This window comes from Marmota flaviventris, chromosome 4 (genome assembly GCF_047511675.1).
Source record: "Marmota flaviventris isolate mMarFla1 chromosome 4, mMarFla1.hap1, whole genome shotgun sequence".
Lineage (NCBI taxonomy): Eukaryota > Metazoa > Chordata > Mammalia > Rodentia > Sciuridae > Marmota > Marmota flaviventris.
In genome coordinates, this window is record NC_092501.1 from 5,341,157 (window position 1) to 5,358,890 (window position 17,734).

At 47.3% G+C, this 17,734-nt stretch overlaps 2 protein-coding genes across 3 annotated transcripts in view; one reads left to right on the forward strand and one right to left on the reverse strand.

Annotated features, from left to right (window-relative positions):
• Insyn2a (inhibitory synaptic factor 2A) overlaps nt 1-14,503 on the forward strand; it is a 52,725-nt gene extending 38,222 nt beyond the window's left edge. The window contains exons 3-4 of the mRNA XM_027930052.2: nt 22-93; nt 14,320-14,503. Of these exons, the coding sequence (XP_027785853.2) occupies nt 22-93; nt 14,320-14,503 (256 nt within the window). The remainder of the gene's footprint in view (nt 1-21; nt 94-14,319) is intronic.
• Dock1 (dedicator of cytokinesis 1) overlaps nt 1-17,734 on the reverse strand; it is a 450,610-nt gene that overhangs the window by 246,144 nt on the left and 186,732 nt on the right. The gene's annotated exons all lie outside the window — the stretch shown is intronic.

The following is a 17,734-nucleotide window of genomic DNA, read 5'->3' on the forward strand; positions in this document are numbered from 1 at the left end:
TCTCCTGTTCTTATCTTGTAGGCTTTCATATCGGACGGGGCAAGACACAGCTAATTGTGACACATGCAGGAACAGTGCATGTATTATCTATAGGTATGTGAACCTCCCTCTTCCCGCTTCTCATTCCCAGTGACAAATGGTGTTTACCCACGAGTGCGAGAACCATCTGGGGCCATGCTGGGATGATTCTGTAAGATGAAAAGGGAAGGGCCTGCCTTGACCATGATCCTCATCTACCTCCCAACGCTCCGCCCCAGGTGTATGGTCACGGGGTGAAGGACAGCTTGAGCCCATTCATCTTGCAGAGGCACCGCTGTGGTTTCCAGAGCTGGTGTCAGTTTGATGGCTTGCTCCCTGGGAACCCATAGCCGTGGGCACCGTGCGGTGTGCTCTGGAGAGGCTGTAAAACATAAGCCCTTCAGATGGCATAGATCAAAGCCTGGGGACCACCTGCACGCACCAGGAATGCCACCGAGGTCCCAGGCTGCTCACGCCACATGTGGGATTACTTCCTGGGAACTCAGAGGATCGGGGCACAGGTCAGAAGCCCCTCTCTAGAGTCCCTGGAGCTGTTCCTCATTGTTGTGGTGGTGGTGTGTTTTGTCATTTGATTTTATGACTTGGTCAAATCCTTCAGAGGCATTTCCTATTTTTTGTTTTTAAATGTAATATTCCAAACAAAGTGTGAGAGCAGTGAGAGATGTCATGATGTGGCTTGTTCTTGAAAATGAAGACTGAAGAGGCTTAGGTTGACCCACGTCCTGTGTGCTGAGGGCGGGGATGTCATACATACTACAAGCCCAGGCGTCTTCTCCACATGCTCCATTCCCTCTGGGTGGACACCAGCAGTGGCCGCTGCTGGACCATGTCCCGTTTCTCTAGTTTTTTGAGGAGCCTCTATACTGTTGTTCTTCAAGGCCGTACAAAGCACCTCCTATCACCACTGTGCGAGACCACCCTTCTCTCCACACCCTTACCAGCTCTTGTGATTATTGTCTCCTGGATAACAGCCACTCTACCTGGGGAGGATGGGATCTCATTGTGGTTTTGACTGGCATTTCTCTGCTGGGAAGTGATGGGGGACATTTTTTCCTATACCCATTAGCTACTTGTAGATTTTCTTTTGAGAAGAATGATTTTAGTGATCTGTCAAATTGTCAAGAAACTATTATAACTGAATAGTTATATACCTAAAAATGTAAAAAGGAACCCCTTCTCCTCCCTTAAAAACATACACTCTCTAAGATCATCGTCAAAGGTAACATCCTCTACATGGGAACAGCTTCAGGTCAGCACCTGCTCTCCCCCAGACAGGGAATTGCAGGTGGGGTCCAAGATCATCGAAAGAAGAAGAGCTGGGGGCTGAGGCTATAGCTCAGTTGGTAGAGTGCTTGCCTTGCATGCACAAGGCCATGGGTTCAATCCCCAGGACCACAAAAAAAGAAAGAAGAAGAGCTCAGTCACCTGGAGACTCTGACAGGGAGCAGGTGGAGGAAACTGCAGGTACAAATGGGCACGGGATTCCACATCAGCCTACTGCTCACAATGGAGGTTCTCAACCTAGGGCAATTGTGACTTCCAGGGGACAAGTCTGGAGGGACCACTTCCCTTTGTCACAGCTGGGGAGCTGCTGACATCTAGTAGGTAGAGGCCAGATACGCTGCTGATGTCATCCTGGACAGCCCACAAGAAAAGGTCATCAAGTCCAAAATATCCGCGGCACTGATGCTGAAAGCTCACCTATGGAACAACCCCGGCTTTGAGGCCACTGGGCAGCAGGCAGGGAGCCAGGACCCCTGCAGCAGCGAGTGAAGGCCCGGATGGGCCCTGGCCATTGCTAATGTGGATGTAAAACGAGGCCCCATGCCATGATTCTGCTTCAAGAACTCCAAATTCCAAACTCAGAGACAGCAACCTTTTGGAGAGGTTTGCCTCAGATGAATATTTTCACCACCTTCATATTGCGAAAGAGCATTTCGAATCAATGGTGAAAGAATGCAATTGACATAAAATGACCCCCCACTAACATCAGCAAATTAGGAAAAGAGTGTCAGGCGTCTCCTCAGAGTTCCGCTTTTACTACTTCAAGAGCTAAAGCTTATTTAGCCTTCTAACGCAGCAAGGCAGACGTAAGCAAAGATTTCCAGGAGTGTTCAGAGAGTGAGCATGTCCAGCCTAAACCTATTTAACATTTCCTGGGGACTGAAAAAAGAATTTATTAGGACACCCTCCAATGTAACTGAAATAATTTAAATACATTTTGTTCTAAATCCAGAGGTGACTTATATAAAAAGTAATATGAGACGTGATTTAACAAGTCTGAGAAGGAATCTGTAATCTGTCTTTGCCGGAATTAGCATGGAGTGGTTACTATTTGGATTGGCTCAGCCGGCATCCTCCACAAATCCCAACACACTGGCCTCCCGTCCAAAAGAGCCAGGAGTGTCCAAACACCAGAACAATCTTCTAAAATCGAGGAATTCTTGCCAAGCGAAGGACAGAGACACTGCGCCCACTCTGGCTCTCCTGTGAAAGCAGGAAGACATGCCTATTCACAGAGGCCCTTCCACTGAAGGTGGGATTGTAAGGACGGTTGATATCAGTACTTGCATCTTTAGAAACTGAACAGAGGAGAGAGCTGGGCAGACTCACAAACTCTGCCCCTTTGCCTCGAAGCAGAAGCATCCCAAGAGGCAGAGCTAGAGAAAAAGTAGGGTTTGGGATGCCTCTTTCAGAACTCTAGTTTAAAATCCCTTCCCTTGGCAGAAGGTGATTCCCACAGCCCCCAAAGTTCTATTGCAGTCAGAAGCTACTAGGGTTCGGCAGGCAGGTCCCAGAGCGTTCTGTAGAGAACATCACAGCTGGAATCCCAGTGTCCCTAAGGTCCTCATTTACTCTTTGAACTAATTTTCCAAAAAGTTCTCACTGTTCCCACCAAGATGAGCACAGTCAGCTCAGTAAACGGTTTCTCAAATCTTCTATCCTTTTATATTGGATATAACTGAAACGTAGCAGTGACTCTGAGAGTGGATGTTGATGTTAGAGGAAAGCTTCTTGAGGTCTACAGGAAAAGACGAGAACGGGGAGTAAAAATTTACTCTGGTTAATTAACTGAAGACCCAGTCAGTGGAGAAGCCATAAAAATTGATGTGTAACTAACATAAACATGTTATTTTAATTTAAGTCATGGAAACTGAAATTTCTCATCTCTATGACCTAAAACTCTGCCCATCTTTGGCACTGAGGCCCAAATGTTTTCTTGAAGGCAAGACCCCAGGCCACCACTAGGGTTCCAAGTTGTCTTCCAGGAGTCAAGCGGCTTTTCTTCTCTAGAGTGAAGGGACTTCTGGGAAGGAAGCTCATTCAGAAGGCTTCTGAGTGCACCCCTGAGTCACCCCCACTTTTTTCACACCCAATATTTAGTAGCACCTTGCTCTTTCCAGACTCTCAAAAATGGCAATTCTTTCTTACGTCTCTGGTTTCTGCAACATTAGGATGATTAAGTCATGTCAAAACTGAATACCAATGGCAGAACTAGTCCAGGAGCAAGGACGACATCTTAGCACGCATGCAACTGTAGCGTCAAGGGCAGAGGGTCACGTTCAGCAAGAGAGAAGCCTTGGAGCATTGGTCTCGTGTGCTGTTGGCGATGTTGTGGGTGTGGGGGGGGACAGCTGGGTTAAACAGCTGTGGGCTAAGGGGCTTCAAGGATCCCACACAGATATCAAAGATCGACATGCTAGGAGAGGGGAACAGGAAGGCCTCCACAGAGAGCCCTGCAGGAGGGAATGGTCGGCTTGGATCAGAGTCCTTGCAGTTTTTTCCAAGCCTGGCTTTGGTACCCAGCTGCTGGGGTCCCAGGGCTGCACTCTAGGGATCAAGAAATTTGCTATGAACCCCTACCCACGATTTCTACTTCCCCTGGGAGGCCTGGAGCACCTTTGCAATATTTGGGATCCCATAAATAAGTTTCAAAATAAAGAAACCTTAAACACCACAAGACTGTGGTTGTCCCAGAGGCTGGAGCACACAGGAGTCCATGACAGCCGCCGGGTCCCTGTGCTGCAATTTGTCACACTGCCTGCTGGCAGGTGGAGGGCCCTGGAGGTCAATGAAATTGACCCCACCTGTCTTGCATTTAAACATTGCTTTTTACTGGAAACCCAACTGCCTATTGGAGCAGTATAACAACCTCGTGTTCCAGGAAAGCTTGGCTTGGGGAGACGAGAAGGGGGTGCGCTCCGGAACGCTGCCTGCGGTTTCACCAAAATGGTCCCATAATAAATGTGCACCTTTGCTATGGTGGCAGTATGTATTTCTCTGTAAAAAATGATTCTGTCATGGAAATACACAGGACTTGGGAAAAACATCAAAAGGACAAAACGTTTTGAAGCAATTTTAAAAGCACAATGTTGGAAACATCAGGCTGTCAGAGCCTGGCGCTCAGATCAGGGTGCCCTGGAGGTCGGGCTGAGCTGTGGCCTTCTCTCGTGGGCAGGTGTCCATTCACCTTTAATTCCTGCAGAATCGTAGCAAGGTATCCCTTCCAGCCCCGAATCCATGAGCCTATTATTCACAACTATGAAAGGAAAGGACCTGAGATCTCCCATGGGGTGTGCGCATGGGGTGCAGGTGCGCACGCTCACAAGTCGTCTCTCCACCTAGAAGCATCTCTGCCCTCCTGGCAAACTGATTTCCATACGTGGCGGGGAACCCAGTGCTCTGCCCCAGTCCACTGAAACACGGAAAGTGGTAGCTGGAAATTCTGAGATGGTTGACATAGTTAGGTTTTTTCCCTAAGATGACATCCCTTTGATTGTGATCTGGACCGATGGAGATATTCAAATTAAGGAATGTCTCAGCGTGAAAGAAGATTAAAAGAGATTCAAGCTGAAGTTTTCTTTCAGTGAAACTTTTCTGGCTTATCATCCATATTTCTTGTCAAAATATGGTTTAATTAGTTCAGAGAATGTTTTAAGGATAAATTACCAAAATGATCTTTGCTAAGAAGCAGCTGAAATCCTTTGTCTCCAATCTCTCTCTGCAACTCCTGACACAAGAATCTGATGAGTCAAGCTCCCCATGACTCACCTTTTGTTCAGACTTCCATTCAGAAAGGAACAATCAGAGATACCAAGGCAAATATACCCCTTCCCTCCTCTGCTGAAACGGTTAATTTGTAAGATAATACTGCAAGAAAATGCCCTGAATTCTAATTTGTATGTTTTAATGAAAGTAACACAGTGCCAACTCTGATGCAAAGGCTTTTGGGAAATGGAAGCAAGATTTAAAAGATAATAATAATGCTGACTCCGATTAATTAGAGAGTATCATTTCCAGAATATTAAATGTTCCTGTGAATGTCAGAATCTGAGCCAGTGTGTTCTCCAGGAGGAGCTGTCCACCCTGGCTTTGTTTCTGCATCGCCAAGGCCACCAGGCAGGTGGCCTTGAGTGACACTACAATCATGCCATGGAGCAGCGAGTGGGCTGGCACCTGAGTGGAGGGGAGCACCATGGTCCCCTGGAGCTTTGGTTTCAACAGCACAGAGGGAGGGAGCCTGTGGAGGGCCCTGCTCTCTACAATCATCAATCCAGGTGATCCAAGATGGTCCAGTGTAGACAGAATCTCAAACAAGTATTTAATAAAATGCCTGAGCCCTCTTCTGCTGGGGCTTATGTGCAGTTATGGAACAAGCATGGTCCAAGAGACTCCCAGGAAAGAGGTTATGCTCCAGCCACTGGGAGAGCCCCTCAGCTGGTTAGGAACAACTGGCAGCAACAGCCAGATCACCTCCAAGGACAGAAGGGGACACCTGGCTGTGCATGGGCACCCCTTCCTGTCGCAGCTAGGGAACATTCCAGTGACTTTTTCTCAAATAGGAAGCGCCTCAGTTAGGCAAGTTCCTTCCCAAAATGGCTGGAGGATTTCAGGAAAGATGAGGACCAGATGCACGAGGAACGCGCAGGAGGGCAGTGTGCTTTCTGAACTCGTCCCTGTGGCTTCCTGCCTGTGAGCACGGCCTGGGCAGCTCACAGACCTCCTGCCAGGCACGTGCAGTGGTCCTTCCCGATCCCAAGCGTTCTTCAAACAGGGAGCCAGCCGTCAGGGTGGTGTCCAGCAAGAAGCAGAAGCACCATTGCTAAAGGAGTGCCCTGTTGAGAAGGTGACGGCACCAGCCCTGGCCGGCAGAGCCTGTCTGCATGGAGGCCCCAACCCTGCTCACCAGGCGGTCATCCATGGTGGACATACCTCCCGGTCTCTCTGCAGTCACACCACTTGTCAACAGCAGGGACAGGAGTGGGGAAACCTGCCTTCAGCCTAAGGCTCAGCACTCTGCACTCAGCACCTTCAGGGAGGGAGGGGACAGCAGGAGATGACAGAAGGGGACCCCTGATATTACCTTACACAATATTATTCTGCTGTAAGGGAATTTTTTTAATAAAGTAGATTAAAAGTCAGAGGAAACCAACGATTTTGACAGGCCTCAAAATTCTCCTTGAATATTCCCAAAGCTGATGATCCAAGTTCTTTTTTCTCTTGTCTTAGAATTGTAAAAATATATTCTTTCTTTTCCCCCGATATGTAAGCATCTAGCTTGTAGTCCTTTTAGTAGCCTTTACTAACACCTTACTTTCCTTAGGGAGATGTTATAAAACTGATTACAGTCCGGAAACTGAGAACTGATCGCTCTTCTCAGCATTTTATTTGTAAAGCAATTATTTAAACTTTACTCAGTAGAGAAAGGCCAGTCATGTGAGTGACCCTCATTTTTTGTTATTCCCAAAGGGAAAAGCTAGGGAGACTCTCACCCAGAACAGGCTAAGGGAGCTGCCTTATCAGTTTCATGGGGAAATGAATGAATCTGTTTATAGATCACAGAGCATTTCTTTGGGGGCTCAGTACAGGCTGCAGTCTTGTCACAAAGCTTGGAATTCACCTGGACTCTCCTGGAGAATTTGCACAGTGTCTGGAGGACACACAGGCTGCTGCATGGACTCACTGACTCTCAGCCTTGTCCTTCTGCCAGTCTTTTTTTTTTTTTGTACCTGAAGGAACCCAGGAGGACTCAAACACTGAGCCACATCCCCAGCTGTTTTTATATTTTATTTAGAGACAGGGTCTCACTGAGTTACTTAGGGTCTCGCTAAGTAGTGGAGGCTGGCTTTGAACGTGCAGTCCTCCTGCCTCAGCCTCCTGTGTCACTGGGATTACAGGTGTGCACCACCACACCCACCCCCACCAGCCATCTAGAAAGGATGGCTCCTAGAGGTGACTTCCTTGGGGCACCAGGAGTGGAGAAGTCTGGGTTTCTCCAGTCACTGGAGATGCCTGGTGTCATGTGATGAGAACTCCAACTGCCTGCAGCAGTGCAGATGGCTCTTTCACCAACGTCAGGATGGATGGTGAGCTCCTGGGCACTTAGAGCTCTGGGCTGGGGCTCGGGGAGGAAGTGTGGCTGTCACCAGGAACCTGGAGAAAGTACCCACCCATCTTCAAAATGAGCAGGGCAGTAAGATGATGTCCAGGATCATGGTCAAGTCCTGGCACCCTGGGGGTCAGTGCAACCAGTCCTGTGCTCCCTTCATTCAGTGAAGTAGCATCCCAGAGACACTGTGTGCTCTTCTCCGAGGTCAGGGACAGCAGCACATTCTCAGGCTAATGAATCACTCATCCCTTCTAGTTACAGTGTGTAACCTCTGTGGCTTCTGTGACTGTGACATATGATATACACACATGACAGTCCTCCTCTTTACATGGGGAGACTGTTCATAGACAGAGGCCATAAAAATGGCTTCAGTCTACCTCTGCCTCTCCGTGGCCAAAATGTGACCTGCCCATGGACTCCTCCACTCCGATGAGGCCAGGGTGCCCACGAGAGCAGAAGGCAAGATGGACAGCAAGATCTCCACGGGGTCTGGGAAGAGGCCCAGGATGCACTCAGAAGGGTCACTTCTAGGTGCATCCTCCAGGGTATGGGTGATGACAAGGATGCCTGGCTAATGCTTTGGTTAAAAACTAATCACAATTTCCTGGTCATACCAGGAAAAGGGAATAGATCTTATAGCTCCAGGACTGATACTACCTATTAGCCATTGATTTCTGGTATTTTAAACCTTACACTGATTCTGTAAACATGCGCCTACTATGTGAAACAGTGCTGAGGGAAGGATACAAAGTTGAGGTGAATCATTTCTATATTGCAACATTTAGAAAGCTAGTAACTATACATCACAAATACTTTATTTAAATGGGATCCATATATGTCATTCATATATATAATCCATATTATAGGTAGAAAAACAAATAGAAGTCTAGCTGGGAATGGTGGTGCACCCTTGTAATCCCAGTGGCTCAGGAGGCTGAGGCAGGGGGATTGCAAATTTCAAAGCCAGCCTCAGCAATGTAGGGAGGCCCTGAGCAACTTAGCGAGACCCTGTCTCAAAAATTAAAAAAAAAAAAAAAATTAAAGGCTGGGGATGTGGGTCAATGGTTAAGAGCCCCTGGGTTCAATCCCTGGTACCAAAAAAAAAAAAAAAAAAAATCTATAAATAGAACAAATGTACAACAGACAATAGAGCAGCAGCATTCTGCTGAGATTAGAAGTGAGGAGTTTGGTTTAGTTCATCGGTTTGTGTCAATTCACTAAGCAAAGAGGGCATGCTCAGAGCCTGGCACTGTGCTAAATGCACCCCAGACAACAGACGAATCCAGCTTGGGCCGTGGCTCCATGAATTCACACTGAGAGAAACCAGCGGGCGCTGACCATGAGACACGCTCCCCTAGAAACAGGGAGAGAAAACTTCCAGGGGAAAGTTCCTTGCATACAACCAGAGGGGTGGGCAGCCCTGGTTACTCTAGAACCTCCACTAGAGGCGATTTGTGTCTCGAGTTTTGAAGAATGAGCAGAAATTTGATGTGGAATTTGCCAGATTTCCTAAGGTGACTCTTATAACTGGCGAGTGGGAATGAACGAAGAGGAAGGAGGCCCAGCTGTTTTGATGGCCAAAGGGAAAATGGAAAGTGAAGTTTAGGGCCAGGACACCAGAGCACGGCCAAGTGGGAAGCTCAGGGAGGCTTTGCTGAAGGCAGATCCAGGGGACCCCGCTGATACGGAGGCAGGAAGGACAACTAGGCTGGGCTCTGCTGGGTCTGCTGGAGGAATGGTGGCCACCAGCCACGAGTGGAAGGATGGAGAAGCAGAGAGGGGAAAGATTGGCTCTGGACGTGTTGGACTGAGACTGCCCCTCAGATGTTCCCGGGAGAAGAGAGCAACAACTACTTTGGGTCCTGGTTCTTCCAGGAGGGGTAGTCAGAGCGACATGGATAAGCAGAAGCCCGTGAAGAAAGGACAGGCTTCAGTTCCCTGGCATGTGAGGGACAAAGCAGGCCTGGAACTGCACCTGACATTCAGTCTGCGTTGGACAGTACAGTGCTGCCCAGGTGCTAACAAAGGTGCCCAGGCTGTGGCCTAGGTCCCCAGACATCGCGTATCATGCTTTGGGGATATTATGTGTCCTATTCACAGCTACACCCCAATGTGCTGGCTCTCCTGGGCTCTGCATGGCTGTTCCTTGGGACCACCATGTGAGTAGAAGCACATCTCCACCATCATTTCACAGCCAAGGGAGATCAGGTCCCCAAGGTGAGCAGGTCTATCCACAGGGGTAGAGCATGAGTCAGCGCAGAGCCACAGTTAGCACCGAGGACTCTGTGATCTAATTCAAAGAGAATTAAAAGCAGAGGCCTCGATCCACAGCCCACTGAGCCACGTGGCCTAGCAGGCTGAGAAATCAAAAGATTTCAGATCTCCTTCCACTCCAGAAAACAAGCAAGTGCTGCAGGCCACGCTCACCTGCTTTTAACTCGTAACTGCTGCACGGAGAGGCCTGGAAAGGGAGACCTGTTTAATGCATTCCTCTGAAATTAACCAGAGGAGCTGGCGACAGCTTGTAGGGAAGCTGGCAAGGCCTGAGTATTTATAGGAGCATTAGACAAATCGTAGAAACTGGAGAAAGAAGGCCTGCTCTGCAACATCTAGGAAGCGGCTGGAAGTGTTACTACAAAACCTAGCACCTTCCCCGGGGAGAAGATAAGAGCTCCTGAGTGGGCTGACAGAACAGCCTGAGGCTTAGAGCAGATTTTTACTTCTTTGGAAATAGAATAATAATTCTTGAAGACAGTCCCTATTCTGAAAATTCATTTTTAAGAGAAAAGACTAACCAAATAAATTAAACCTCTCCCCAGTTGCTTTAATTGCACCTCACCATCTTCATGGTGTGGCCCGGGCTTTGCTTTATGGTGGTATGCACCGTGACAGGGCTTCCTGTACGAGGAATTCAGTGTTCTTTTGGATGGTTCAGCCGTCAGCAGAGGATGGAGACTCAAGCATGGCAAGGAGAATTAGAGAGAGAGAGCTTCAATTCCTGGGCTTACATGTTGTAAACAAGCCTCGAAACCCAGAGATCTTTCCATTCCACCCAGCACAATGTGCTGGCTGCGTCCAACACAGACACTCAGGGAGGGCCAGCTGGGTCCCAGCCTTTCATGCATTGAAATCCAGAGGCAGGACTTTCTCTAGGCTGCTATTCAAGCTGAGAGTAAGCACTCAGCATGATGTGTACAGCCCTGCCTGGTTACAAACCCAGGATTCCTCCTGAGTTGGGCAACACACCAGAGGCCTGCCTTGAGTGCCACGGGGCATTAAGACAGGATGGTTGTAGCGAGTCCTTAAGGGATGAAGGATGGGAAGCCCAGCTCCTTCTGCATGGTGGTCGTGGGATAAGCTTCCACCTGGTCGTGCCGAGGAAGAACTCCAAACCACCTGGTACGGGTGCATTGCCTTTAATGGCATCTAGAAGCAACATCATGAGTAAAACAAGAGTGTGGGCCCAGATTCTCCTAGGTCACAGGACAAATGCAAAGAGAATAAAACAATGTGCCCAGAACCCTCTGAGCACAGAGCCAGGAGCAGCTGGCCAGAAACGGGCATTCTGCTGATGCCACCCCTGTACCCAAGTTCTCCCTGCAGATAACTAGCAAGAGGGAGTAGGCACTGGAACCCACCTCTGGAAAGATCCTGCAGTGGTCCCCGCTGCCTCCAGGGGGAGCTCTGTGTTTCTGTGGTATAGAGCAGGTGGGGGCAAGGAGAATACCACTGGCCAGAACAAAGCAGGCCTGGGCCACTAGGACCAGAACCCAGGTGGGACCTGCCTTCAGACTCTGCTCTTGTGCATTCATCTCCAGGTGTCACTTAGGCAGTGACAGGGCCTTGCTGCAGGTGCTGGGAACAGAAAGAGGATAATGCTCTTCCCCAGGCAAGACCACTGCACAAAGGGAGATGGAGGTGAATAATATGGAAACAAATGTGATAATTCATCAAGGTTAATGCACGAAGGAATTTAGAAAGAACGGAGGATGGGGAGACCTGTAGGAAGACGGTCAGCCAGTGCAGAGGTTGTGTTTACCTGAGGACAGTGGGTCTGGGGGTGGCCAGCCATGCCAGGGGCCAGGAAAAGTTTTCCAGGTGGCAGAATGATCAGGTAGGAGGAGGCAAGGGGAAAGACAGTACCGCCCTACGTCATATGCAAGCAGCAGATGGCAAAGACCAAAGTGTGGGTCACTGTTCCTCCACCAGGCAGCCCCCATCCCCCATCTGGACAACTCACTAACAGGAGGGAGGGCTACCAACACAGGAATCACAGTGCCCTGGAATGTCCAGGTCGTCCATCTGCCCACCAAGAGGTCAGGTGTGGCTTTCTTCTGGCCACTTGGTTCCTTAGCACCACAAACACTTCTACTGTATGTCACCCAGAACTGACCAGACTTTTAGCTTTGTAGTACTGCCCTGTCCAGCCTGCTGTCTGCTTCAGACCCCTGGGGACCTAGTGTGCCCCCTACCAAGAGGAAAAGTCCCAGCAGTCAGCGCTGCACAGCAACACACAGTGCCCGTGCTCAGCAGCCGTGGCACACCGCCCACTCTGCCGGGCTGCTGCTCCTCCCCCAGCAGATGCTCTGCAACCTGGAGGCTACGGGTGGAGGAGCAAGGGGCACAGCTCACCATCACCCCACTGACTCCCACTGCAGGCATGTCCCCGTGGGCACTCACAGGCTCTCAAGCCTACTACCAAAGTCGCTCTCCACCAACAAACCTGCTCCTGGTTGCAGCTTCCCAGGGCAGCCTACTGGGGGAGCAACCAGGAATTTACTCCACAGACAACGTCCGTGATTTTGTTAACAAGAACTCAGATTAGATTACTCTGTGATTACATGGTTCTGCGGTGTGATAAATTGGTTAATAACAGGATTCCCAATGTAGTTGCTTAATGGGAATTCAATGATTACAGGTACTGAGATTGCACTGTAAGCCTAGGAGGTGCTAGCATCTGCCCTACTCTAATAATGCAGAAGTTACCTGGGACAATTGAAGTGGTTGTCCTCACAGACTCAGTAAAAGACTCTTGTCTGCCTAGCTAAATGTCAAATTGAAGATCCTATTCTCATGAGCAAATCAGTAATCAGCAGATAAGTGAAAGATAAAAGAATATTTGAGTCACATTGTATAATGGAGGAAACTTTTGCAAACACTTGGTTTGGGTGGTGCATTGGGAAAGGGGGCAGTTACCACAATTCAGTGAATGATCTCCCCTGAAGGAATGAAATTGAAGTTTACAGAGAACAAGGGACTTAACCCAGCACCTGGGCAGAACCTTACGTTCTTTCTGTGGCACATCACAGAACTGCAGCTGGAATTCTGTACATGAGTGTATGCTCAGGCCTGCACTTTCCACAGATGTCCCTAAAAGGGACTATACTTCTGGGTCATGTGCTCTAGGTTAACAAGGCTTGAGTTCGTGAGGATTTTTCCTAAGTTTTATAAACTGCAGCATACCTCAGAGGCCTTCAGAAGAGGGAAGAATAAGTCTTGGTTTTAGGCTCAGGGGTGAACTAGCCCATAACGTTCACTGACAATTTTTTTTTCAATTTTTAAGTAATATTATAGTCTTTGACAATAAGAAAAATGGAGTGCTGGATTTAAAACATAAAATGGCCCATTAGAAAGGGCTGGAACTTATTTTGAAAACTCCAGATAATACAGCTTTGCTGTTTTGTCTTTCCAAAATGTCAAAATTTGGCTAGGATTAATGGTTCTCTAAATCAATAGGATTTCATGTTTATAAATGGCTTACGGTTCCACTGGTTATAAAACGTTATGAGCTCATGCATCCACATCACTACCAAGCTTTTACTGAAACCCACTGACGTTTGGTCTGGCATCCAGACCACACAAGCAAGGAAGACACAGCAGAATTCCCCTGAGCCTGACTGGAGGCAGCACCCTTTTCAACCCCTAGGGGTGCAGGGAGGCAAGTGAGCGTGAGCAGAAAGGGAGGTCGTCATGGAAAAACAACACGTGGGCTGGGCCCCTGTTAGAAGTACCGTAGGAGATCTCATAATGCTCCCTCTCACAGACATGGGGGAGTGGAATCCAGACAAGATGACGGCATTCTTCAGAGAACTTTTGTAAGAAAAAAACACATATTTTAAAAAATCATTTTTAATCCCATCTTTCTAATACGAACATCACGCCTGGCTACATGTTGACCCACGATGGCTTCAGCGATGTCATTACAACTTGTGTTATTTTTACCTAACACTATCTATATTGCTTTCTGAAAACCTCTGTTTGATAACTACTAAGTAACGTTCGATGGTGTTGACTCGATAAACACACTGTGTTCCCCAGTGTTAGCCGGACCCTGTGGCTCTGAGGCGTTTCTCAGACAAATAAGATCTTGCCAGCAGTGTAAGCCAAGGTCATTTTATTTCACAATGCTTTTGGGTGAGATAAATAGGTGTTTCTGAGCCATGGCCAGCTGCTCAGCACCAGAGCTGACAGGCACCTGGGCTGTATGGATTAAGAGGACCTCTTCCTCCTGTCTTTGGTCACCTCTTACTCCAGGAAGCACAGGTGGACAGCATGTGGGACAATGAGGTCATTCGAGGGTCCCGCTTTTCATTCCAACAGATGTGACATATACTCTGACACCAACTGTGTATGTTAACAAAGCCTTAAAGGTTCACGCATGAAAACAAATACGTTACTTTCTGAAGAAAATTAGCCTATTTGAAATGATGTACAGCAATCTAGAGCTAAAAAGTAATATGGTCAATTGCTTAATATTAAGTCATAAAATTATATTACAAACAATATATGAGCCATCATTACCCAGGTAGAAGGTTGCCAAATTTCGCTGCCCCGAGGGGGATTTTCGCAGAGGAGAATGGAGGGCTGAGTGCTTTGCTTTGTCTTTCTAGTGTGGAGCTGGACTTTAAGCAGCAGGAAGACAAGCTGCAGCCCGTGCTGAGGAAACTGCACCCTATCGAGGAAACTCAGGTCGCCCCTTCGCCTTACACTCAGGAGACGTACTCCGCAACGCCCAAGCAAAAATCCAAAACTGAGTCTAAAAAGCATGGAAGGTGGAAACTCTGGTTCCTTTAACACTGGTGGTATGAAGTCTCGAGGCTGTCTTTAAAACCCACTGGAGTTAAATCAGTCCTTTTCCAGAACGATTAGGATCGAGGGAACTGCGGTGCCAATCCACGCACTCCCCGCTTCTCGCCCTGCGTACCAAAAAGGCCTTCGTCCCACCAGATAATTAACAGAGTAAGGTAATCAATGTCACACCTGGCTAGCTGTTCTTTGCAGTTCACGGATGTGGGATGTAAAACCTGAAATGAAACTTATGTACTCAACGATGATAAGTAAAAATTCTAACCCCCCAGATCTGCAAGGATTAGGTTACCAACCTGCACCATGGCAGGCTGTCACTCTGCACAGCGAAAACTCATAATTATTTTCCAGCCTTTACTTTATTTTTAAATAACGAGAAGAAAAAGCAAGCCTTATGTTTGCAGAGGACTTCATTTTTACGTTCCATCTTGCAAATAAGCAGGGGGCGAGTGCAATTTTCAGCACATCAAATTCCGGAGAAAGCACAATTTTTTCAAGTGGTCAGAGACCATGAATAATCTCTAAAATGTGACTCTATGTATATTTGCCTTCATGTGCTGTAGCGCTAAGCCAAGTGACCACATCTCAGTGTCACACTGACACCTCAAATTGAGCACCCTCTTCATCTCTAGACCTACGACATGTTTACTGCTCATTTTCCAAATGGCCAGCAGCCAGGAGTCCCCCAAAGTCAAGACATGCCTTTAATCATTGCAAGTTGACAGGGTCAGAGCTATTGGACACTCAGCTTTCTTAGATCTCGTTTTTAATCTTTTGGTACCCAAAGGCCAAATGATAAATTCTGGCAAGAATTTGAAAACACATATAGAGATACACAATGGATAACACAGTCACCAATAAATCACAGGCTCTCTGCCACGGCGGGAAGTGTTTTTGTGGATCAATCCTCAGAGACATTGCTCACCCATAGAGCAGCCAGACATTTTATATAATTCGTTATGCTTTATAACAACCATGGAAGGTCTGACCATCTCAAAGAGAAACAGCGTGTTCCGTTTAGCTGCTACCAATGGATAAACTTAATATCACCTACATTTAACCTGTTAGTAAGTTGTACTAAACGACATACTTAGGGGAAAGCTGTGAATCAAATGTTTTTAGGTATTTTTTAAATCCACAGTAACACTCAGAGTTCTCTCTTGATTACACATTGCAATGTAAATCTTAGTTCCTTTATTTTTTCACTCATTTCTTTGCACCTTTGCAAGTATCTTTTTATAGAAAAAAAATCCCCTAGTCTGTTAATGACTTTGTCTATCAATTTTTTGCTTTTCACAATAGGAAGTAGGGATCTTACTTTGCCTTTTTTTGTACAACTTAAATTTTGAATAGTTTGTGAACATACTGAAAAACCCAGTCTTCGAGTTTTTGTCCAGCAGTTTCATATCTAATCACGTGCCATCGTGCACACCTCATTGATCAGATGCCAAACACAAAGTGGCTAGTGTTGGGAAAAGGATCACAGCCTGCTTGGTTCACACCAGAGCTACTTCTTGCCATGCATTTTCCTCCTCACTCAACAGCAATTCTGTTTTAGTTTTAAGCGTCTGGTTCTATAAGGACCTAGCTATCAGCAATCAGATCTGGACTTGAAAAAGACAAAAGAAGAGTATTTGTGAAAACATTCTTTAGGGGTTACTCAAACAGTACTGCAGAGGTATACTTAATTTAACACACACCCCGGTTGTAGAAATATTGTATAAGGATTCAAATCCCTGAATAGCAGTAACAGAACTGAGAAATATTTTTTGTGCAAGAAGAGCGATGGGCAAGTTGTTCCTGTACCTTGAAGGAAGTGCAATTGTTTCATGTAGACTAAAACTTTAAAAACGTGTTTCATGTTTTTATACTGTTTTTAACTAAAGTTATAAAAATGTTTGCGACAAGTTCTCTCTCCTTCTGTTTTAAGAACCCTAGTGATATTAGTGAATGGAAAGAAGAAAGGTGTCAGCAGCTTGCTAAACCAGCACTGCACACCTGACCCACCGAGAGGGCATCCTGGAACAGGAGATGTCCCCATGTCAAACCAGTTTAGACCAAAATCCTATGGTTAAAACTTTCAGAGTCAAAAAGGAAACTCTGTAGGTAAACTAATTCTTCCTGGAAAATGAAAGCACCTCCAAAACATTTGAAAATAACATTTTCAAAATCATTTCATGGTTTAATTGCGATGCATCACTGATGGATGGAGATCCTTCTCTTGACAGATTTAAGCAAAAACTTTGACACAAAACCAAGGTAACATGTCCCGTGCTCCCTCATATGTACATGTACATGGCATTACGTATAGAGATTAATTATTATACTTGTCATCAAGTTCTTTATTAATTTTTAAATAAAAAAAATCAAAGGTAATGTTTTGTGTGGCTATCAGACTTATTTCATAGCCTCAATAATTTGAGAAAATAAAAGTCATCTGAGAAAATAATAACAAAGGAAGGGTACTTGGGCTGAAAACCATTTCACCAGGACTTGGCAAAGCGGGATACTGTGGTGTGGCATGCTGCCTGCCCTGTGGGGGTGGGTGGGGCTCACACCTTGCCCAGCCGTGCACTGGGCAGGGGCTTGGCTGCTGGTAAGACAGGAACTTTTCACAGTCTGCAGGACTCCGTGCAGGCTAATGCCAAGACGCCGTCACCTGAGGCCTAATTTCTGAAAAAACTCCAAGTAGATAACTAAACTCATTCATGACAAATCCTCGAATAGCCGGGTGTAGGCAGCTTCTCTTGCCCGTTTAACGAGCAGGTCCCCAGTCCCAGGGAATTGGCCAGCATCTTCCTTTCTTCTCTGGCTGCCCCCAGGTGGAAATGAGCACCCCTTCTGGGCTATGCCCCTTCCTGGCCTGGCGTCCACGGGCAGACCACTGCTGTCTTACCCGGACAACCTGTGGGGGCAAATGCACTGCCCAAGGTCTAGAGTCCCTGAGCGAGGACAGGGCACCACACACTTGGATGTGAGGCTCCTCCTACCAGCACAGGTTCCTCAGAGAAAGGAGGGGACAAATGCACAAGGGGACGGGCCACATGCACAAGGGGAAGGCAAGCCCAGTGCACTGACTCAGGGCAGTGCAGGGAACACCCAGCCCCTCTACATCGGCCACCAGCCACCTATCAGGCCACCCCAAAGCTCCTCCTGAATACATACTGAGATGCAGCAAGGACAGCCTGCCATGCTGGTGCCCAGGGTCACTCTACAACA